Consider the following 24,915-nt stretch of genomic DNA (forward strand, 5'->3'; position numbering starts at 1 on the left):
AGATTCATAAAAAGAAGCAAGCAGTTTTAACCTCTTGCCTCAGAGAACAAGCAGAGAGTCTTAAAAAAATTAGAATAGATCTACCTTACAAACTACTGACTTGGCCTCATGTAGGTTACCCCTTCCTTCACTATATGTGCCTGGTACACAAATAAAAGACATAGCTAGAGACCTCTTCATGTTCAAGTGCTTTCTCTGTCACAATTTGAAATAAATAGGCATGGTCTGAAAAACAGACAATTTCTAAGGACTGCTGAGAGGAATTCTCAGGTCCTTCTGCAGAGAGAAGTGGGTGTCCATTTTTGTCTGGTTCAGACCCAGTTCTCCAGAAGCCTAATCTGGTTTTTGATCCTTTAAAAATCAGGATATAGAATCATCTCTGATTCTGTATGATTTAGAGGTGTCTGCCTCAAATCAAATCACTGGATAAGTATCAACAGTTCCTGTGACAGGTTATGGTAGTAATAATGAGATATTTCTCTCTGCAGGGAAAGAAAACTGTGATGGCTGTTACTGTAAATAATGCAAAAGGTAGAACAAAGGTGGAACTCTAAAAAACCAATAGGTAAAATGGAGATGGTCAAGAATATTCACACTGGGGCTTTTACACTCTAAATCATGACTTCCAAAAGTACACAGGAGAAAGCTGTGAGAGACCATAAAAAAAATTAAAATGCTGGCATCTGTAGAAGGCAGCTGTTGAGGACAACTACCTTTACGGTAGTCTCATACTCTTAATAAATACTTTACTGCTAAATGCTTTTGTAAAAAGTTTATTTGCTTGGTATTTTATCAGTTTCAATCAGAAATGTGCAAGTTGCTGAAAAGCAAGCAAGTCAAAAGGCTGCTTCAGAAAAATATGACAATCCATTCTTTCGCCTTTTTTTTTCTTTTTTTTTTTTTTTTCTTCTCTGCAGGATAAAAAGTATTGATTGTGAACAGGTAACCTTTTGGAAATGAGTTCAGTTCTAAGGATAAAAAGGTTGCACTCCAATAGCATATGTCGGGAGACAGATTGAAGGGTGTTTTAATGAACACAGATTATTCCCGAGAGACTAGGGGGGAAAGGGGAAAGATGCACGAAGGAAAACAAGATTGTAAAAAGGAAGTAGGAGAAACTTCCCTCAGAAGACTTCTAACTATCCTTTTATATTTCTGGCCTCTCATACGTGAACAGCTTCTTCTAGTCTAGGTTACCCCACTATTGTCGTGAGCGTGGAGTACCGGCATCGGTAACACGGTCACTAGAAGCAGCAAACGACCTCACGCTCTAGGCCATGCTTTGTGTTTCAAGGGGCCGGCAGAGGCCCGGGAAGCACACCCCGAGGCGCGCCACCGCCCAGCCCCTCCCCCTGCCCCGGGGCCGCGGCTCCGGCCGCACGTCCGGGCCCGGCCGCCCCGCCCCGCCCCGCCCCCGCCGCGTGACGGCCCCGCTTCCGGGGGAGCGCCGGGCGGCAGGTCCGGGGTGCAGCGACGGCAACTTCGGCGGGGCGGGTAGGCACCGGCGGCACCGGCATCAGTGGCAGCGGCGGCATGTCCGGCAACGGGCTCACTTACAGCGAGCAGAGCGGGGAGTCGACGCCCGAGCTGGCGCAGGAGGCGGCGCCCACCGTGACCCCCTCGGCTCCCGCGGCCTTCGGGCTCTTCAGCAGCGACACCAAGAAGTAAGGGAGCTCGCTGGGCTCTCGGGCGGGCGGTGCTGGGCTGGCGGGGCATCCCACAGGGAGGGAAAGCTCCAGGGGCCCTGACGGGGAAGCCGCGCCTCCCGCTTGTCTCCCCTCGTGACTCCGCGGAAAAGTTGGCTTGCTTACGTTTAAAGTGTGCATAGGGAGTGGGTTATTTGCAAAGTGTTTCTTTTGGTTTGTTTGGAAAACTGCTTATCATTTTTCCTCTGTTTGGACAGCTAACCGCTCTGGAATTGTCTTAATTTTGCCGTCAAATGTGTATATATATAAAGTGTTTGTAAAAAAAAAAAAGTATTTTTGGGAGTTGTGGTTGGAAGTGTAGTGGATCAGGGCGAGGTGGCCCAGCTTGAAGTGGGTGTTAACAGTGTCTTGGTCAGAAGTCAAAATGAGGAAATGGAGAAGTTAAAAAAACCCCGGCCAAGTGCACTGGTACAAAAAGCCTTCAGCTCCTTAAAGTAAAAGTGGATTGGAGAGGAAGAATGTCCAAATGAAAGGATCAAAAGGTTTGCTAAGCTGGAATTGTATTCTACAACAAATTGGAAATCTATTCGGAGAGCAACCAATAAAAAAGCACCATAAACTAAGGTCTCATGGACATTAGAAAATCAATTGCTGCTTCTTCAGTTTGATTGTTCTGCACAAAGAGAACATCTGTGCTCTGGAAACCTCGACTGATGTGTTTATTTGTGAACCACCCCAAAGTAAATCACGAGAACATGAAGCTGCTGTCAGTCTAATGCGTAGCTCTGTGAGACAGTGCCTGATGGGCCTCCTCAGTTTGCCAGATGAGTCTCATTTGTTTTTACCCTTCTATTTTGCTAAATACTTTGCTTTTTCATTCTGTTCCAGTTCAAATTTTCACTGCTCTAGTATAAATGCACTTCTATGGATTTGTGTGTTTTAGCTGATTTACGTTGTTTGCGCCCTTCTTTTCTTGTCCCCTTTCCATAGAAACAACTTCACACTTTATTTCTAAACCATTATTTTTCTACTTTCTTTTTTCCACGGGCTGGGGGGTATCCTGATCATTGATCATGGCCATAAATTTCTACATAACTCATAAACTTAGGACTGTTTTGCAAGTGAAGTATAGCTCTCTATTTTATTAGATGCAGAAGCTGAGGTGACTGGTTCTACCCAAGGCTTCCCAGTGATCATGGGGAAGTACAGCTCTGGGGTCCTGAGATGTTTTGTACGTGTGTATGTATATGGATGTCCTTTAGTATGGAAGAACCAGAACAGCTTGTGATATGTGAACGTGCCATATTAATTAATTGCTCCTCCAGACTTGCTCTTACACTTACAGAAGTGTAATCCTCTAAAGGAATTACTTGAGAGGAAAACAGACATTGCTGTCTGTGGTTTTTTGTAGCTGACAAGCAAGTTCTTGCTGAAGTAGGGTGTTATCCACAATTCACACTTGTGTGGTTGGGCTCTGAGTGTGGATTGGATAGTTGAGGAACAGACACTGTGCAGGGAAGGTGATTTGCGTAGTGTGAAAATTTGTGTAGTGTGGAAAAGCCACTGGACTGCAAGTGAGGGTTATTGTTGGAAAAGCGGACTGTGTGGCACTCTGGTTGGAAAATGCAGTTGTCATTCATCAAGCGTATACTTTGTGTTTCTACTAGTTCACTCTAGTAATAGTGCAAAACCTGCTCATCAGAAGGCAATATAAGAGCATACAGAAAAGTGCAAGATGTGTCCTTGCATCTTGCCTGTGAAGGTGTGTGTTTAGCGAAGTATTCCACTGGTGAAATGAAAATTGCTGTTAGAGCTTTTCAAAGGTTGTTTGCTGATCTCTCTAGATTGTCTTTCATCACTGCTGATATACTCATGTCTGGTATCATTGTGTTGTTTCAGTTCTTGGCAAACTTTTTTTGTTGCTGAGGAAGGGGGATTCGTCCTTAGTTCTACTGATGATACAAGAAATGCTCCTTCTCAGCGGAGGGATACATATATAATATATGGCCCAGAACCCTGCACTTGCCCGTTGCCAGTAAATCAGTAAATATCAGGTAGTTAATGTATAAGTATCACACTGCTATTGTAAATAGTTTCTTGAAAAAATTCCTGTCTCTTTTCTTTGTGTTGTCTGTCTTCTTCTGTTTGTCATGAAGAAGTAAGACAGAATGGGTATGGCATTAAATGAAGTTGTTTAGGATAAGTTGTCTTTGATCTTACGACAGAAGGGCCCACACAGAGGCACGAATCAGTATTGGTGGACTTAAATCTGAAATCCAAAGTTGTTCTAATATAAATTATTTGTCCTGTTTTGTTTCTCACATTTCAGTAGGAATACTCTGCTGAAGTTCGTCTCATCTAAAAGCTCTGAGCATCCCTTGATGTAAAAGTCTATTTATCATTTTCCTGATAAAGCTGCCTTTTTTACCTTTAGCATTCAATGATTTTCCAATAACTTTCAATTACAAATATAATTTTAATTTGATTAGTGAACATAGTATTTTCAGTACATGTTTGTGTTGTGGTTTGGTTCAAACACATGCTATCAGTGTTGAAAATGTCTCAGTTCATCAAAATTTCTGTCCTGGTGACATCTTAATCCTGACTAAGTGGAAAGTTTTACTGTTGGAAGATTATTAAAGGTAACTGTTTATTTCATGATTTTTTATCTTAATATAAGCAAGGTGCATTATGTTGCACACACCATGTGCAAACATGGTTTCTGATTAGCTAATACACTGTATGTATTTACTGAAGTGAAAGAAAATAGAAAAAATAAGTATACAACTTTGGTCTGCTTCTGTGAGGTAACTGTACATGTTCGGGACAAAAGAAATGAGGAAAGGAGGAGTTTTCTAATCTCTATAGTATTACAACATGTACAGAAGAAACTGATTTCTTACTGGTTTTGACTAAACTGAAACTGTTCTTGAATAACAGATTTCACAACAAATATATGATACTGGCACTAGCTGTTTGAGTATTTAATCCTGACTAAAGAGGCAGATACAACTTTTGTATTTGGTATGTATTGATTTTAAAGCTTTTTGCTTGGTTAGATGAATGAAGCAGGAGAATGGAATTTTTGTGTTCATTCTGTTAAGCATCTCAGTAACTGAATAATTGAAAGATCTTACATACCTGAGATGAGTCAGTCTGAACCTCCTTGTGTGGAAAGGGCCCAATTGCATGACTGGAGATGCCTGTTGCTCTCCTTCCTCTTTTCCTCTTTCACACTTGTAACATGAACTGACATGTATGGTATTCCTTTATACTAGTTTTATATTTATATTTTAAGAATGTATTTATGTGTTCAGGTTGGTAGTTTGACAGTTGTCTTTGAGCTGGTTACATCCTAGGTATTCACATGTCCCGCATGTTTCAAAAAGAAGAAAAAGGGTCGGATTCTGGTCCCCAGAGTAATGGAAACAGTCTGCAGAGAAGTCTTTGTCTATAAAAGAAGTTTTCAGCAGAAAATTTGTAAGAGCCAATGGGTTACGTAAATCTTACGGACAAGCTGAATCCTGTATGTGGGCCTCAGGCTATTTCTCTGTGTTCTAGATTGATGGACCATGAAGTAAGCACTGCCTAGTTGGAATCTCAGAATCTCCTGTATAGTGTAGAGAAATACTATGTGATACACACCACCTAAATTAATAGAATAGTTACATTATGCTTTATTACATTATTATTACTCTCAGTGGAGGAATGAAAACTCTAACCACCTTCCAACATCGAAGTGTACCTGGAGAGCTAATTAGTAACACAGAATCCCTGTTAATTACATGTATTAGGGTGCAACTATAACTGCCTACAGTGAATTACAGGTAGACAGAAGATTTTCATCTATATTAATTGCATTTTCAACAAAACTTTCCTGCATGTAAAATTAAAATGTAGTAAGGTTTGGTTCTTGGAAATGGTACAATTTCAGCAATATAACTAGCTATTGCTTTACCTGATAAAATGTAAAAACTTAGAGCTGAACTATAGGAGTGACATCAGTAGATACCAATTTTTAAGTACAATATTGAAGCAGATGGCAAAATTTATAACACACATTTTCAGCTTTACTGATTTGCATCTTTAAACTGTATTACTGCCAAGCAAAATACATTTGTAATTTATTAGATTTTTTTATTGCAGATCTGGCTTACGTGTTTTGTTGAGCCATTAGTCAGAAAACTCGGCAGTGCTGCAAACTCATTTTTCTTTGCAGAGATTTGCAAGCCTGTTTTGCAGAGAGCTGAAGGTGGTGATTTCATTATGATACTAATTCCCCAATTCTCTGTGCAGAAGACTTTTCCAAACTCATCGGAGCTAAAAACTTGCTTTCAACGGCTGCCAGAGGTGTTCTTGGAGTTGTAAATTGATCTAGTTTTGTCTTGGCATATTCTGTTCAACCAGTCAGTCATGGAGAGATTGTACATAGATTGCCATTTGTGAAATTCTTGGAGGAGACTCCAGCTCTAATATTCAAACTTCATGCATCCACTAGCTCATTGGCACAACTACTTTCTTTCTCCATCTGTTAAAATGGCCCTATGCCCACCAATATGGTGATATGCCAGTTTCGGTAGGATGTGCAACCCAGCAAAGATGAATGGTTTGGATGAGTCCTGATGAGTCTACAAGACAAAATCTGAACCCTTTAGTCAGTACAAGGATAGGAACTAAACGCGGTGTACAAAGGTGGGCATACTATTGCAGAACGCTTCTCCAGCTGAAATCTGTCAGATCTGATAGGAAGTGACACACAGTGAATATATTCTTATTGCCATGCACTTGGCACATATGAAGATGCAAGCAATGAACTGTTGATTTGCTGTGATTCTCTGTAATGTAGTCATTACATTTTTGGAGGCTTTTTTATTTCTTTAGAAAGGCAAGTTTTACAGTTTAAGGTCTTCACTGTGGTTTCTGCATGTTTACTGCATTGTCGTATATTTACCTTAGACATTTCCTTTGATCGGCATCCTGAATGGTGTGAAATAGATAAATCTACAACTGTTACAAGGCTGACACTTGCAAGAAATTCCACAAATTTTTAGTTCTGCTTTTTTTGGAGGCTATCCTTGTCTGTGCCACCCCTTGATAGTTTTGATACTTGGAGGAACTCAGAATTGTTTGGCATTCTGCCAGAAGATGAACAGCATTGTAATGCTGTTCTACGGTGTTTCTGAAATGTGGACATACATGTAAATTAATATACTAACACTGAGTAGGTTCTGGCAGCACCACCTCTGTGGTGGTATCTTTCAAAGAAGCCTTCTCTCAGCATTTTTGGGAAAGCTGGAAACAAACAGTAGGAGTTGGACTCAATGACCCTTGTAGGTCCCTTCCAGCTGAGAATATTCTGTGATACTGCTTCTCACTTTCCTGTAATCCCTTCACAGCTATCAAATGCTGCAAAGTGATCTACAAATGTCTGCAAATTCTGAGCACTAGCCTCAAGACAGGCTCTAAGTTGACACAACCATTTAAATGGCAGCACCACCCCTGAAGACACTCTTTCAGCTTTCAGAAAACTGCTATCTTCCACCGAGGAAGATTTCTCGCTGGCAGAACTTTCCCTGTAGTATTAGTGGTATGGGTACTATCAGAAGAGGTTATTTGCAGTGCAATTGCAAGATTGAATCTTTTCATCCTTTCAGACAACCTTTCTTGTTGCTGGGTGAAATAGTATCTGTAACTACTCTACTGACAACAGATAATCTTAGATTAAATTGCAGTCGGATCCAGAAAGGGTTTAAAACCAGTCATACTAGCCGCCATCTGGTTAGGGCTTTTGAAATGTAGGTAGTTTACATATCTGCATTGATGGTGGTGGTAGCAGCAACTTACAGATGTTGATGCACTGATTGCTCAAGCATTGTTCAGGTACTATCTATTCACAGCAGAGAACTGGGAGATGCTTTATTTAGTTTTTAACTTTATACTTTCCTGTTTCCCCAGTGAGAAGGAAAGAGTATACCCAAACCGTCCAGATTGCAAGTGCTTTGAGAAATTAGTGGCAAAGTAATTATTAAATGAGTTAAATTATGTTTCTGGTTAGACCATAACTGGTTTTGTTCTCTTTGGCTCTCAGCCTTACAGGATACTGTAGTTATCCTGGTTTCCCTCACATCTCTAGTCTATCCTTTAAAACTATTGAGTTTTGCTTTTTGGGTAGTATGCTTCTTTTTCAGATTGAAAAATGAGGGGTAGCTGAAAAAGAAATAAAGTACTTCTTGTCTCAATTCTCTTTAAGCCATAGAACAGCTACACTCAAAGCCATATGATTCAAGTCTCCCTTGAAGTAGTAGTTGAATTCTATGTTGTGAATTAGAAGTAGATACAGTATTATAATGGAGGAGGATGGTAGTACTGAACAGCACCACAAGATGTCATTCAAACAGTTTGTGGCATAGACCAAAACACAGTGAAACTCAGATTTCTTAATTTCCTGCTGGAAGAAAACCCTAAATTAACTAAAATAAACTCAAATTGCAGCATGTATTTGTTGCTGATTTAGCTTCCATGTTTAATGGTTCTGAAATCAATTTGCAGGTCCTCTTTAAATGTTAAATTCAAACTTGTTTAGAGTTTACACAATAGCATGACCTAGAATAAACCAATTTATTTTAAGGATTTTCCAGTGCCATTAAAATGTCAAGAAAAAAATTTTTTTTCAGGAAACACGGGATGTTTCCTAGGACTTCATTGCTACTCAGATGCCAAGAGTAAAGGTTACACTGCTCTGTCAGTGTGTATTTTCTGCTTCAAACTTGGCAGCATTCACAGTGTTTGGAATTTTATGTTGGAAGGCAAAAAAAATTTATTTTAGTGTGCTGTGGTTAAAACTATGTCCTGCCAAGTGAAGTCTCTTGAATGCAAGAACAGTGCAGTTGATAGTGGGCAACTGAAAGTATGCAGTGGATGGAAAACTTAAAACAAGAAATGCATTGTTAAAACTCAACTGAGTGAGACTTCTGTAACTTCTGTTCTGTACAGCTTTGTTCCATATTACCAAAAGTGGTGAAGCGTGCTTCCTCCCCAGTAGTGGATTTGTTTCCCATTTCCTGTATCTTACCTTGCAGTGCTATAGTGCTGTCCTTATATATGAAGACCTTCTGTCTCACCATGGTTTGGAATTCATTCCTCTTTCTTAGAGGGGATTACAGCTGTTCCCAAGGTTGCTTTTGCATTGTTAGTTTGTCTTCAGTTGCAGTTTTGATACTCATGAACATTTTTCTTTATTACAAAGAAGGCTTATGATTAGTGGGTGACTTCTTTCACTAACTGGCATGTCAGAAGTGTAGCAAAACCTGAAAATCTATGGGTTTAATCTTATGGTGTTGCTAAAAAGAATAGAAAATAAATGTGTATTTTACCAGAGTGGAGCAAGTGTTTTCTTAGTAATAGTTGTTCGGAACATGTTGATGCAGTGGCCAATGACATGCCGCAGATTCTGGGTTAATATTTTAGTATGACTAGAAGTTTGTCATAGTTCCTATGGGGGGACAAAGTAACTGAGAGAGAGGCCCAGGTTTATTGCTGACATAGCTGTTTAAACCTCAGTGATGTATAGTTATGCCTACTTTTTTTTCTGTAGAAGGGGATAACATTGCTCAATGGAATCTGTAATCCTAGTCATAACCTCATCAAGACGGCAGTTTTAGTGACCAAGTGCATGCTGACAGTAGTAGGGCATATTCAGAATTATTCTTTAGATACTGTTTGCCATAATCAATGTGCAGAGCAAGGTGATCAAGGTGCTTTCTGGCATAGGACTCCAGGCTGTTAAAGCTGTTTGGCAGTATAATCTTGTGACTGTCAAGATCTAAGGCTGTTTTTTGTCTTTTCTTTTGTTCCCTACACTCTGCACACCTACCATGCCCCTATCCCCACCATCTCCTTTTATCTTGGGGCAGTTGTAAGGTTTATGGCTTATTCCTTTTTTAATGGCAGGGGAATAGAGGGCACAAGAAAGAACATGAGAGCTAGAAAAGATTAGCTGGTGGTTTTTGCTTACTTTCTAATGATAACATCTGTAAGATTAATCCAAATTGGTAGGTCTGTCACAGGTCCTGTCATATCCATACCCCTATCATATCTACGAAGGTAGATATTCAGAGGTATGAAGAAAGCAGTGTTTTCATGGAGAAGGAAAAAGGTAGTATAAATCTTAAATGCTACAAGTGTAAAATACGAAAACATAGAAGAAAATTAGAAATTTACTACCTCCTCTTAACATTCAACCAGTGTTTCAAAGAGAACATTTTATTGTGGGCGTGTTTTGTGATGTCTGTCATGTTGTGTCATTGTAGATCTGTCATGTGATACTTGCCGTGAAAGCTAGGTGATGAATTTGCATTTCTAATTTACACTCCTTTAGCTTTCGAATTCCGGTACTGAGGAATACAAGCCTGTGGTGGTAAAGATTACAAAGGCAGCTGGGAACTGATTTCTTAATATATTAATAATTGACTCATTGCCTTATATCATAGATGCTATACAAGTAGTGTATTTCATGGCACTGTTGTATATGACTATAATATTTCTAATTTTAATCTGTACCAGTGCTTTCAGCTTGCAACTTTTGATGACAGTGGGCCTGTATTGTAATAGATCTTAAGACACTAGATTATGACTTGCGAACTCAAGGGAAATCTTGTTGAGTTCTTAGAATACATCATTGGGCATACGGGTGGGAATCTTCTTGTTTTTCTGTACTTTTGCTCTTGGAAAGTAATTTTACCTTGTATTACTGTCAGGGAAAATGGCTGAGACTACATATTTATACTTGTGCAAAAGTTTGGTGTTTTTTGCATCTGCTGTTGTTGGGACCATTACTTTCCTGCTTCGTATAGTTCCACATCATTTGTCAACTGTCAGATTAGGCTTTTTTAAACCTGGTGTTCCTCCTGAAGTAATAAGGTTTATATTTCAATCATCCATAGTATGTACCTAACTCTGTAAGGCTAGAATCACTCTCAAAGTTTTAGCAGGGACAGGCAGGTGTTGGTGCAGCTGAGGGTTCCTTGCATTTTCCTGAGCCCCTGGTAAGCAGAGATAAGTAATAAAGAGTTTGTCTAAGATTGTGAACTGATGAGTATAGAAGCATTAACTAATGAGTATAGGAACATGAACCCTAGTGTGACTGCAAAGCTTACATTTATGCTTTCTGTTTTGAGGGATTTTACTTAAGGATGAAAATTTCCTTAAAACTTCTTAATGATCAAAAGGTGAAAATATTTTTACTGTACAGTAAACTGTATTATAAAAGACTGAAATGCATTTGCTTTTCCCATTGTTCATTGAGACTGCTGATAAGAGTTGTTTTTGGAGGGAAATGACCTTTGAAATCTGCATACAATATTTTTTTCTGGAAGTTAAAACAGCAAGGGAATGGGTATCCTGTTACTTCGTAAGATTTTCTTTTTTTGAGTAGGCCTCATTCTTGGCAGGCAAGCTTGGTTGAGTGCAGTAATTTTTTTATTGGTTTTTTACATACTTCACTTAGAAGAATGGAACAAAACTCCACAATGCTGGGCAAAATAATTGATGTGTCTTGCACTATTAAGTCTGCTCTTAAAGAGCGAAACTTTGAGGTTACACTGAAACCATATCTAACTGTAGAAGAAAAAAGGCTTGCTACTGCTGGTGATCCATGTGGATGTATGGAGCAATATTATACTCCGTAAATATCTGATGTTTGCTAATCCTGGATTATAATTTGTTAGAAAAGATTTTTAAAAATCCCAACAAACCATCAGTTCAGGTAACAATTAATTTCCAAATGAATTCATCAAGAACTTGTTGTTTAATTCCTATTTTTCTTTCTTTCTTTTTCCCTTGCTGCTTTTCTCTTATGGAAACAAGGCTGGCTGAAAACAGGTCTTCACATCTAAATTGTTATATTTTGTATCTTCCCCGCTAACAGTTCAAAATGCTTTAATTTGAAGTGTATGATATATAGAATATTTTCTATAAGCGTTTGGAAGTGCAGTTCATCATTAAACGCTTCCTCCTTCTGTCTTCACATCTTAAATTCACCTTTGTATTTTTTCTTGTTATTTGTTACATTCTGGGAGACAGTCTTCAGCTTGTACTTGGATCTTGTTCTGTGTAACTTCTTCTGGTTTTGCTTCTTGGTCCTCAAGTTCAAATTATTATTTCTTCATTTTCTACCCTGTTGACACAGACTTCTCTTTTTTGTTTTGTTTTGGTTTTTTTTTGTTTGTTAGTTAGTATTCTGCCTTCTATTGGTTAATGATTCTCTTGCTTCTCATGATAACTGGTCCACACGCTCAGCCTTTGTCTTCTTCTAGGTTGGTGGTTTTTTGAGTTGGTGGGCCATGATCACAGTCTGTCCCTGCCAGAATTGGCTTTTATCCAGCTTGAGTTGATTCCCCACTGTTGCTGAGTTGTCTTTATTAGTTTCCTCCTTGTCTTGGGGGTTCTACAGAATGTCCTTGTGGCCCATAAATTTTGCATTCCTTGTCCACTCTCAGGGGTGCATCCTTCTTCCCAGGCTTTACTAACCTCACCTGGGGTCTGAGGTCATGGTAACTTGTCAAGCCCTAAACCTTAACAAGGCAATTCTACAGACAAGTAATTTGTCTTTCTAACACACAGACATCACTTGCAGCTTGTTTGTTAGCTGCTATCCATTTCATAGATTGATCTCATTTGTTGTTGATTAGGCTTGAACGTATACAAAGATCAAACATCAAAGAGCATCCTTTCTTAAGAAAATTTTTACATATTCCACATTTTGCAACAACAGTAGGAAACTGGAAGCGGGAGCATAGGACTAAAAGCAACTTTCTAATTCAAGTCCTGTCTTTTGCTATGTAACTTTCGTTACCATGTCGTACAGATTCTTGCACAGGTAAGAATTAAGAGTTAAGCAGAAGGAATTAGAGGTTTCTGAGTTGCTGTATCCAGCTAGAGCAAAGTCTCTCAGGCGAGATACTTCAAGCTGATCAAAAATAACTGAGACTTACTTGGTATCAGATGAGGAATAGGCAGGTAGGAATGGTCCGCAAAATAAGCTATTTCTGTGGCCAAGGGTGATGGGAATAAAGAGGGCTGCAAAAAATTAAATCGAAGCTACTCTTCCTAAAAAGTTAGTTGCAAATGGAACTATGCAGAGGGATTGAAAGGTAAAAACCCCAAATTATGAATGATATTTTATGTGCGGCCCTAAACCACCAAATACTTTATTTCTAATATCAAAAATAAAGATATAGATCTGAGGGGAAAATATGGGATGACTAAAAGAAGTGTGATGATAACAGAGGTGAATACAAGCATCTTCAAATAAAATCAGAAAAATGTGGAGTTTAAGGTAGAGAGAGGTGTTCCTTTATCATGGAACAGGAATGCAGACAATAGGAAAATACCTGTGACATCACAGCATTAGATATTTTTAACAGACCTGTCAACTTGGAGTGGTGTTACAAGAAGAAGGTACATTGGATGTTGCCACTTCCCATGAAGAACGTGGTCGGCTATGGGCTTACAAAGCTGAGCTTAGCAGTATGCAAAACTAGAGGACAAAACTGAATGGGATGTATAATTTAAATGACCAAAGCACACAACCAAACAAATGTAGCAATAGAACACTGACCATATAGATCTTTGAACATGTCCAGGAGTAACTAAAAACAGTAAAAACCTTTGAGCGTGATGTGTACAAAATAGGGAGTTACCAGTGATATTTGGGAAATGGTACTAAAGCAGGCAAGGAAATAGAATGCTTACTTTTTTTTTTTTTTTAAGATAATAATTAAATATTAAGCTGTCAAGGAAAGCCAATATTTACAACATAGGGAATCTGTAATAGATTTCTTCAATTATTTAGTGAAACACTTGGTTTTGGAAAAGGAGTTAGACTTAAATTTTAAGTTGCATATAGGTATCCTGAATTTTACATGCCTTAGCTTAGTAGGAAATAAGTTGATTGTTTTGTTGGAGTCTTTTTTTCATCTGGTTGCAGTTCTTTTGTGGATGTATACTGAAACGTGGGCAATGTGGATTTCTCATGGAGAGGCACAAAGCAGATGCAGTATTGGTTCTGAAAATATGAGGAAGTCTCTATTAGAGTGACTCTGTCCCTTGCAAGTAGGAAAAGTACTCTTTAAAGGTTTATGACTGAATGAGTGACAATATTTTGTTTCATTGTAACTAATTTCAGCTTTGGCTTACATCCCTCTCTCCTTCCCATACGAAATTCTGAGAGCAGTGATAAATCAGTAAATTTCTAGATTCTGCACTCACTTTTGAAATCTTGTTTGGATATATTTGGTCTGGCTGAGGTGGAATTATTTTCCCCTGCAGCAGTCTTCGTCATGCTGTGCTTTGTATTAGTGGTGAGAAAGGTGTTGGTAACGCACCAGTGTTGCAGCTACTGCTGGGCAGTGCTCACACAGCAGACAAGACTGTCCCTCCAGTATTCCCCTTCACTAGTAGCCTGGGGATGGGCAAGATCTTGAAGGATGTGTAGATGCCAGGACTCCTGACCCAGACAGGCCAAAGGGATATTCCATACCATATAATGACTGATCATCGGTAAAAGCTAAGAAAAAGGAGAAGGGGTAGGCATTCTTTCTTATGGTGTTGGTCTTCCAGAGCAGATGCTAAGTATACTAAAGCCCTGCTTCCTGGGCAGTGGCTGGACATTGCTGATTTGAAATAGAGAATAAATCTTTTGTTTTCCTTTGCTTCTGCATGTGGCCTTTGCTTTTGCTTTATTAAACTGTGTTTATTGTGACACATGAGGTCTTTTCCATCCTATTTTCTCACCCACATCTTGCTTCAGGAAGGGAGTGATAAGAGTGACTTGGTGGGCACCTGGTGTCCAGCCATGGTCTACCCACTTATGTGAAAGTTCACAGGGTTTGTAAACTTGGAAATTCTTCAGAGTTCTTTGGAATATTGCAGGTGTCTCTTCTTGAGCTTCTATTTGCTTGTATCTTTTAGGAATCAGGCAATCCAGATGTGACAAAAAGCTGTCAGAGAATCTTTTTTGTAAGGTTCCATCATCTGTAAGTGCAGTTAGACTGTGATTTGTTTACATCTAAAAAGCGAAGCAGGATGGGGTTTCTTATTAGTGACAACTCATGAAAAGCTGTATCTACAAGAGAACATTCTTACCAACTTGTTATTTTTGTGGGAGAATTTTATTTCATCTGTAAAGAGTGCTTGGACACTGTATGTATCTAATCATCAGGATGTCTTAGAGCTTGTAGAACAGACCTACTAGAGATCTGAGGCTTTTAATCCTGAGCACAGGGGATAGCAATTTACAATCCAGAAAGGCAGATAGAAGCGCAAGGTTGTATCCTTGATTCTTAGTGAAATTCAGAGCATGCTGAAGTCTGGGCTTTTCAGTGACTTACATGAGCTGATATTATGTTTTAACACAAACATGTCAACTTCTCATTATTGCATCTGGGCCTCCCTGGGGGACAAGGGAGAAGTGAATAAGTTGTTGGTTTAAACTAATCTCTTCTTGTACCTCAAGATTTCAGCCTTTAAGACAGGCTTCAGCTAACAGCAGATTGAAGTTTCACGGTCTTACATTATTGTTGGAATCTGATACATTCTTTTGCTAAACTCTTCATTATACAGCATGTTAGTAAATACAATTTAAAAGTGGGCAAGAGGGAGCAGTGCTTCACCATGAGTTGCTGAACTGATTCAAGAATATAAAAACGGTATTCTGGTTTTAATTTTTAATTTTTCTAATTGATGTTTTTCTGTATTTCTACCGTAGAAATGAAGACCTAAAACAAATGTTGGAAAGCAGTAAAGATTCCGCAAAGCTGGATGCTATGAAAAGGATTGTTGGGGTATGTGATTTTTTTTTTGTTACTGTTTTTATTTGTTATGAGATATGGGGGTTTATTATTATTCTTTTTATTTCTTGGGTGGAAATAATGTTTTACTTTTACAGATCTGTACCAGGTTAGCACTTAAGTCTCTAAATTATCTTTAGAAGTTGTGGTGATGAAATGGTAAAATTCTTAACTTGGAATTTTGTGTAGAAATTGGTATATCTGGATATATGCAGTCATATGCTTTTGAAATATTTATGTAACAGTGCCAATATGCCTGTAAACAGCTCTTTTCAGTGAGACCTTGAATAGGAAATGGCTCCTGAAGAGAAGCTTCAAATTTGTCACACTGGAAACAACAGAAATTTGCAGGAATAAAATGACAAGTTGCATTTACTATTTCTATTTTATTAAATTGCATGAGGATCTTCTTTTTTGACTGAGCATGATGCCTGAATATTTGATTACATATTTCAGGTGAATGTGTACTCACAGAGGTGATTAAATAATGTTTAACACCATTGTATGTTTAAACCCTATAAAAAAAAACGTCATGAAGTTGATGGTATGTATCCCTTTGTTTCTTCTTTAAAGTATTGGAAGAATGTGCTACAGAAGATCATTCTGTGTGCACTTGACTTCTTTGTTTTGGGGCTTTTGAATTTGTTTTCTGTCACTGTTTCTTCAGTCTACTCTGAATGTGCTTTTTTTGTTTTGCTTGGGTTTTGCATACTTAATCCTGTCTGAGTATGTACCAAAGTGAGTAGGTACAGATGGTGTCATGTGATTGTGTTCTTTCCTCTGACTCCAGAGCTGGCTTCTTCTCCCTTCATGATCATCCAGTGATGAGAATTTTACTCAGCATGGTTGTCTTTTTGCCTGTAATCCCCTAGTCCTGCCAGAGGCATCAGTTACCTGTGAGATCTGGGTAACCTATCAACTGTTATTTCATAATGTCATTCTTGGTTTTGGGAAAGGTTTTTTTGATTCATCTTTTCCAGCATGATGCGGGATTGCTCAGGGTTTGACTAGTGAGAGTGGCTTACAGACGTGCTGTTGCAAAAAACCATTACCTTTATAAGTGCCATGGTTTTAGCATATGGTAAACTTACATTGTTCTGCTTCCCTCAGAAAAGATCTTTTTTTTCTGGTTTTTACTGTGGGCAGGAGGGTTGTGGCAAGTTGCCTCTTGCTCCCTCGGTTTTCTTTTTTGAAAAGTTGGCCAAATCTTTACCTGTATTTGGAAACTGTTGAAGCCAAATGTATGTGTGTATGTATGTATATGGGGGGGAATTAGAAACCATTAAATTGAATCAGCTTTAAATTGTAAACGAAGGCTTTATAGGTTGATCATTTTCCTTTTTTCCTACAAAAAATGTTTTCATTACAAATGAGTGTGCAATGAGCAAATTCACTAATTTTAAATACTTGCTACTGCTGCACATCCAGAAGAGTTCTTAATGGCTTCTTTAATTTTCTGGAAGTGTATGATACCATGAAGCTGGAGATGTGTAGTTAGCAGTGATAGCTGTGGTCCTTGATCACTTAGGCTGAAGTGATCAGGCTCAAGAGCTCTTCAGCAAGGGAAGGCAGAACTAACTGGGCACATTCTTTCTTCTGCTTCTCCATTTTCCAATCTGACAATTCTTTCCAGTTTCCAGTTCCAGATTTCTGTCCTTTTTTAAGTTCACAGCCCTTGCTTTCTGTTCCCGTTCTAAGCACTGTGCAGTGCAGGAAGAGCACTACTTCCCCAAAGGCAGCAGGCACCTTCAGCTTCTTGGATATTTTTCCCTTACTCAGCTCCTGCTGCTTGAAGTAGAAAACAGCCTTCTAGCTTGTTAGGCTGACCATTACTTAACCACAAGTGAGTTGTTTGAACTGGATCCTCTGTTTTCAGTTTCTTTTATCTTCAAGGTATTTGCTGTTTCCTGTGCTGTGTTTGAAGTGTGTTTCACACCAGATACCTGGCACCAACCTCTGGTTGACATAACAAACTCAAACAATGAGCTTTGCAGACCAGGAGTGGGATATTGCACAGTATGAACATGAGGCCTTGTAACAATGGCGATAATGTTCTTGAGGAGTACAGAGGTGCTTCCATGCTTACATACAGAGAGAAGCTTACATCTCTCAGGGATGAGATGTGTTTTTCAGAGATGAAAGGCTTCCTCTAGCCTTATTATTAGAGGTAAAAGGAACTCCGTTGTCAGAGTATTGTTTAACATGTCTCACTGGAATGCTAATTTTCAGTAGTTTTAGATAGTTGAAAAAACTATGTGCACAGAATCCACAACTTCTCTGGCCAACCTGTTTCACTGCCTCACCACCCTTGCAGCAATTTTTTCCTAACATCTAGTGTAAGCCTACCTGCTGTCAGCTTAAAGCTGTTATCCCTTGTCCTGTCACTACATGCCCTTAAAGAGGTCCCTCTCCATCTCTCTTTTAGCTCCCTTTACTTACTGGAAGGTGCTATAAGGGGTCCCCAGAGCCTTCTCTTCTCCAGGCTGAACAACCCCAACTCCCTCAGCCTGTTGTCACAGGGGAGATGCTCAGTAATTACAGTGTCCCTGTCCACAGAAGAGGGGTTAATCTTTAAGGTCCCTGCCAACCTAAACTGTTCGGTATGACTATAATTCTGTGATACCAATAGTTATCTTAGTATTTTAGTAGACTTTAAGAGTCTAAACCTTCATTTATTCATATAGGCATGATAGAGAAGTAGCAGGAGAACACTGCTTAGGGCACTTTTTGCTGCTGCTTCCTCCTTTAATGTAGTTTGTGAACTTTCTCCTAGGGAGAAGGAGATTCATTACAAATAAAACCAAATCTGTCTTCCAGAGAGTGACTTAAAACAACAAAATTTCAAGCAAAGGAGTTTTGATCTTTTCACTTCTCCCTTATAGGTGAAGGTACCTAAGCCTACTTTCAGCTAAAGTATGACTTTAATGATCAATGACCTTTTTTTTTTTTTTTTTGAATCAGTATGTTATTTTGTATGTTTCTTCCTTATATGTGTGCAATAAAATAATTGCGATCTTTGGAAGAATATAAGCAACACTGCTGGTTTAGAAATAAATTTTTGTATATACATATTCTACTATATGCATGAAAACATAATAGCTGATATTTCTTTTAAAACGTTCACTGATATTATAACAACCAGTACCAGATCTTGAAACCTGTTTGAATTTCTGGGGAAAAATCAGTGGAATTTCACTCGTGATGATTTCAGAGCATAAATTTAGGAAACAATCACATGCCTGATTTCCCTCAGAGAGTGTCATCCATGTCTGTGTGTCTCTCACATGGAAAAAAAAAGTTTAGTACATCCTGACATTACAGAGCACTTATGCTAGAATGAACATTATTGTCCAGAAACTCCAAGTGTATAAGACAGCACAACTGCAGAATGTCTAGGCACAGAAACAAAAATTATATGATAGACCTTAGTCTTGGAAAGAACCATTATGTTCTTCAGTTTAATGATCCATGCGCTAAGGAGGATCTACACTAGTCATTATGCAATAATGAATCAAAATACACTCTTTTAAAAGACGCTAAATACATATTTATATGGTACACTGGAGCTGTTATGGTTGATCAATTAAAGAATCCAGGTAATGCATGGGGTAATACTATTACAGCCTATCAGGGAAGTCTAAGGATCATCCCTGGTTTTGAGTATTGTAACTTCTGTTGCACCAAGATGATAATTTTTCATTCTGTTTTCTCTGTAATGCATCTTGTTGCTACATTCTACCTGGTCATTCTGAATTTGGCATTTATTATGGAGATCCCTCATTCCTGAAAGAAGTAAATTTATTTTAGATTCTTAGTTAAAAACCCCTTGAAACTCATATAATGTGCTTGCTTTTTCACAGTGCTTGTTTCACTTCCTGTGTTTTAATACAGGTGCAGTAAACAGTTTAAGATGTTAAATGGGGTAGATCAAAATGTCATGCTGGACAGCTGCTCTTACACCCTTTTGAAAGGCCGAGTAATAGGTTGAACTGCAGCTGTCTTCTTTCTTATTTCCAGCATCCTTCTTCTAAGCTTCTCAGATTTTACAGTTTACCAGGTATTGCCTGGCTTTGTGTGTTCTTGCTTTTGTTGCATGAGATCTTAACTCTTTATGCTTTTAATGTATTTTATCAATGAAATACACAAACAGACGTGTGAGTTGAAAATATGAAGTTTAATCAGCTATACAACACTGAGTAATGGTTGGAATGTAATATTTATGGACAGGAGTATCTGCAGTTGCAGAACTCCTGTTTCCTTTTTTGGATCCCTGTGTATTTGTTGTTGCTTTTGTGTGTTGGACCCCAACATGGTGACAAGAGGTGTCCCTCAGGGGTGTGTACTGGGACCAGTACTATTTAATATCTTCATTAATGACATAGATGGTGGGATTGAGTGCACCTTCACCAAATCTACAGACAGCACGAAACTGAGTGGTGCAGTTGACATACCTGAGGGATGGGATGCTATCCAGAGGGGTCTGGACAAACTGGTGATGTGGACCCATGGGAATATTGTGGGGTTCAACAAGGCCAAGTACAAGGTCTGGCCCGTGGATCAGGGCAGCTGCCAGTATCAGCACAGCCTGGTGGATGAAGGGGTTGAGAGCAGCTCTGCCAAGAAGGACTTGGGTGTGCTGGTGAATGAAATGGTGGTTATGATTTGACAGTGTTCGCTAATAGCCCAGAAAGCATGGCCAGCAGGTTGAAGAAGATGATTCTGCTCCTCTACTCCACTGTGGTAACAGAGTCCTCACCTGAAGAGCTGCATCCAGTTCTGCAGTCCTCAGGACAGGAAGAACAGATGTGTTAAAGTGGCTCCAGAGCAGGCCACAAAAAGAATCTGAGGGCTGGAGCACTTTTCCTGTGAGGACAGGCTGAGAGAGTTGGGGTTGTTCAGCATGGAGAAGAGAAGGCTTTGGGGAGACCTTGTAGCACCTTCCAGTATGTAAAGGGGCCTATGAGAAAGCTGGAGAGGGACTTTCCAGTAGAGGGCCTGTGATGACTTGACAAGGAAGGGATGGTTTTAAACTAAAAAGACATTTGATTTAGATAAGATGTAAGGAAGATGATTTTACGATGATGGTAGTGAAACGCTGGGCCAGGTTGCCCAGAGAGATGGTGAATAACCCCATCCTTGGAAACATTCAGTGATGAGAGGCTTTGAGCAACCTGATTTGTGAACAGAAGAAGTTCCTGCTTGCTTCAGAGGGTTTGGACTAGATGACTTTCAGAGGTCACTGTTCTATGATTTGCTTAGTGAGATTTTGTGTTTTCTGATTACCTTGATGTTTGGGGGGCTGAATCTTGACCTTGAGCAAGACTCCCAGAGCTGGGAGTGCTCTGGGTCTGTATTCAGCAGCACTGTAACTTGATGTAACATGATCCTGAAATTCCAGGGTTTGCAGTTCGGACATAAAGTACTGCCAGGCATTCTACTGGAATTATATCTAAGCAGAACATTGTTCAGCTATAGTGTATATTAAAGTATTATATTCTGTCCTAGGTACCCAGTTTCCTACAAATAACTTCCTTCTTAAGATGTTTGTACAAGAACTGAAGCTAAACCAGAGTTTTGATGTTTTTGCTATTTATTGTGGCAATTTTATTTGTGACATGCCTTGTTCATTATCAAACATGAAAACTTCCTTTCAAAAAAAAAACCCAGTTGGTGGGTTGATTGATCTTGCTTTTACTGTGTGGCTTTTGTATATTCTTTTTTGTTCTGTAAAAACACTTTATGGCCTTTTGTGTTTTTCTTGTGGAAAACAACCTTGTTTTGTTTTTAAATTGTGATGTTTATTTTTATTTTTCTCCTTGGTTCTGTTGCAAACCACAGTTGTTCCAGGGAAAAGGAGTGGGAACTTGGGTTTTGTTGGGTACCTTTTTTATTGCACTCCACCTCCCAAAAGGTAATTCTGCAGGGCTTTTCGGATTAGCAAGGTCTTTGTTTTTAGTAATTTTAAAAATTATTTGCTGTCTTACATGTTAAAGTCCAGTTCATGGATTCCACTCCAGCAAACTCATAACCAGCCAGGACCCAAGAGTTTTTGTTGTGTGGATTGTATCCTGTAAGGTCTGATAATTAACAAAACCCCACATCTTTATCCTCGATTTCATAGAAATGAGATTTAAAATACAGATCTGTAATAAATCAAGAAAACCCAAACCATGTTCTAATAAATTATATTGTTATATTACTAAGATTTGTCTCTACTTTTTTCTTCAGATGATTGCAAAAGGAAAAAATGCTTCAGAGCTGTTTCCTGCTGTTGTGAAGAATGTTGCCAGTAAAAACATTGAGGTATTCCTCTAACTTGTTAAACATACTGTTATGGAAACTCTGTTTATGAAAATTTTATCTAATTGTATCAGACTTCAACATAAACCATAAAATCTCTGGTATCATGAATGTATTGAATTTAAATGAGTTTATTTCAATAACAGCATTATGATAATAATTTTATGTATAAACAAAGGAAACCTGTTGGGTGATTTAGAGGAAGAACATTTAAAAAAAATACTTGATTTTAGAAAGTTTGTGAAGTATGGTGGTAGTTGAGAAAAGTTATTGTAGTTTATTTGAAGTATGGTGCTTTTTGCAAAGCTTGGGGTTGAGCTACATTGTATTTTAAAACATCTGTTGCAGATTGAAGCTGCAAGGTAATGGCTGGGTAAAAAAGTGTGTTCTTGCATCTATATCAGGTGTTATTAGACACGCAAGGCAGCTTGCTTCTGTATCTTTTTTTTTTTTTGTTTCTCATATGAAAGCAAGGGAAAAAAAATCCGTCTTGGACTAGTGAAAATTCAGATATCCAGAATGCTAAAGAACTGAGGTAGTGTTAAATGATGATGTATTTAAATCCACAGGGTTACTGTTGTACAACCACAGGGTGTATGTAGAAAATGTAACTCTGATGCTCACTAGCATTACTGTGCATACACTGACAGCTCCCCTGCCGAAGTGTCAGAGTTATAGTCGACTTGACAAATGAGATTTCGATAAAAATAGCATCTGTAAGTTTATCGTTTGAGACCTCATGGTGCCTAACAAGCATCAGTCTGATGAAAGTAGAGTGAACATGCAATGACTTTAGTTACTTCCTACTGCTCAGGATCATAATTTTTCAAAAATGTGGGCAACAGTTGTTTGAAGCCTTGGATTTTAAGGAGAGAAGTCAATTGAATGCATGCTTCAATTTTTCTGTCCTCTTCTGAAAATATGTATTTCAGCCTTTATTATTAATAGGAACAAAAAATTATTTCTTCCCTGGTTTATGGCACTGAAGATTATATTTCCTGTAATAATGCCTTCAACAAACTCCTTTCTCACTCTAACATGCTGTGATATAATGGGTAAAACATCAGTTTTCATCCATATTTACATGGATGGATAGTGATAGTCAAGTTTGAGTTTAATTTTAGCTTTAAAGAAATTACTCTTTTTTAGCTACTACTTTGAAAACTTTGGGTTTTTTCATTCTTTGAGAGAGTGGATTTGTTTGGCCAAGGCCAAATATTGAGCTCTAGTAAGTCAAGGAGGCATAAGTGTGCAAAGATGCTAATTCAGGCTATTTCAGGAACTTACTGTATTAAAATAATTTTAGAAATTGTAATTGTTCTTTTAGTAGTAGGCAGTAAAAAGATACGGGATGAGAAATCAGACTAGTTAAATATTGTGTTTCACTTTAATTTGTGTTTGTAAGTTTTGAATAGTCTTATGTCCAGTTTTAAACAGGGAGACCTTACACCAAGGAGGAGTGCCTTCAACAATATTATTCATCTTGAGTGCTTTTAACTGTTGGGGCTGGAACCACTAGTCTGATAGAGGCAAGACTGTCACAGTTCCAGGCTTTAAGCCCAACCAGTAGTGAAGCTGAGACTGTATCCCTGGTAGGGTATGCACATACACATAAGTATTGTATCTGTATATTTATACAGAACAAATATGTATGTACAGAGGCAGCCACGTAGTTTGTCACAGGATATTCAGGTGAACACAAACAGCACCAGCAGCTTGGCAGTTCAAGATGGTCTGGTAGTGGGAATGTGTATATATATACAGGATTCATGCACAGAGTCTGCCCACTGTCTGGCCCATGGATCTCAGTCACCCATGTTGTTAGCACCTGGACAAATGAGCCCCTAAGGCTGTAGCCCTTTTTTGTCTGCTGGTACAAACACCTATACACATATGAATGCCTCTAAACCAGGGCTCTTCTGGTTTCTCAATAGCCGCTCCCTCATGGACTCGCCTTTGGACACACAGGTATGTGTAGCTATGCGCACATACAACTGGACCTGACCAGAGCTTCCTTGCTCCTCTACTATCTAAACCCCTGTGGTTATGCCCTTGAAGAGATGCACAAACACCCATGGTTCTTGCCCCTAGAGACCCACAGGCCATGGGCTTTCCTTGGCAGCTGGATGGGACTTCACTGGTCTGTGCCATAGCCAGCTCCTCCTGTGGTCTCGCCCTTAGATGCTCACTTCCACACCTACTTCCTACCTAGGCCACTTCACCTACTTGTCAGCTAGTGTAGCTTGATCCACTTGTACACCTGCACCCATTCCAGTCGCTGGCACTGCAAACACATCGGCTCATGCTTGGTTTCACATGTTCTGGTCTCTTCAGTTACACACACGCTCATGGACCTTCTGGCCTGTGGTCCCAGCCCAGGTGTTGGCAGCCAGACCCTCACTTGTTCCAGATGCTGCCCACCCTGGACTTAGAGATCCCTACGGCTCGATGTCACATTCCAGTTGCTGGAGTTGTACTTAAGTCCCCTCACTCCTGGTCTCTCTAGTTGCTGGTGCCCATGGATGCAGTACCCCTCCAGTCTGTGGCCTGACTCTAGCTGCAGGCATGTAAATGCATCTTCGTGCTGAATAAAGAGTACCTCACCAAGGAAAACAGTTCAAAATTAAATTTAGCAAGTCAATGCAACAGGTTGTGCTATTCACATGCAGGGAACAGAAGGATAGATGTACCAACTATCAAACTGTTCAGATGTGTCCAGCCATCTTATCCCTCTGTTTTTCCCTTAATCCTTTCCAGATTATGTAGATTTCCCTTGCTTCTCCTTCACTTTAGTTCTTCCCCAAAACATCCCATGTCTTGTCTAAAATAACTCTTTCATCTCTGTCCCATGTCTGTACATGTAAAAGACCTTCAGTCTGAAAGGTGCTCTGGTGTTTGTTGACTCATGGTGGTTTTAACGCCTGGGCATAGGAGCTGAGGCTCTCCAGAGGTTGTTCTGGGGGGAGTGTGGCAGTGTATCCTTTCTACAAGTCCTAAATATGGTTTCCCTCCTATTACTGTGTTTCTTTCCGCATCTCTGAGCTGATGGTTCCTGTCATGGGTTTGGGAAAAGCTAGAGCAGGGTGTTGTGTGCACACATCCCTCCATCCCCTTTGTCTCTC

The 24,915-nt window shown here is 39.2% G+C and overlaps 1 protein-coding gene across 4 annotated transcripts in view; it reads left to right on the forward strand.

Moving 5' to 3' along the window:
- The first annotated feature begins 1,426 nt into the window (after positions 1-1,426).
- Positions 1,427-24,915, forward strand: part of AP3B1 (adaptor related protein complex 3 subunit beta 1) — a 155,105-nt gene continuing 131,616 nt past the window's right edge. For 2 of the 4 annotated variants that reach the window (XM_010413937.4, XM_019279975.3), the window contains exons 1-3: positions 1,427-1,664; positions 15,412-15,487; positions 21,722-21,796. In XM_010413937.4, the coding sequence (XP_010412239.3) occupies positions 1,534-1,664; positions 15,412-15,487; positions 21,722-21,796 (282 nt within the window). In that variant the 5' untranslated portion in view covers positions 1,427-1,533. The remainder of the gene's footprint in view (positions 1,665-15,411; positions 15,488-21,721; positions 21,797-24,915) is intronic. The other 2 variants (XM_010413934.4, XM_010413936.4) reach the window with 1 other exon arrangement.

Source organism: Corvus cornix, chromosome Z, assembly GCF_000738735.6.
Source record: "Corvus cornix cornix isolate S_Up_H32 chromosome Z, ASM73873v5, whole genome shotgun sequence".
Taxonomy (NCBI): Eukaryota; Metazoa; Chordata; class Aves; order Passeriformes; family Corvidae; genus Corvus; species Corvus cornix.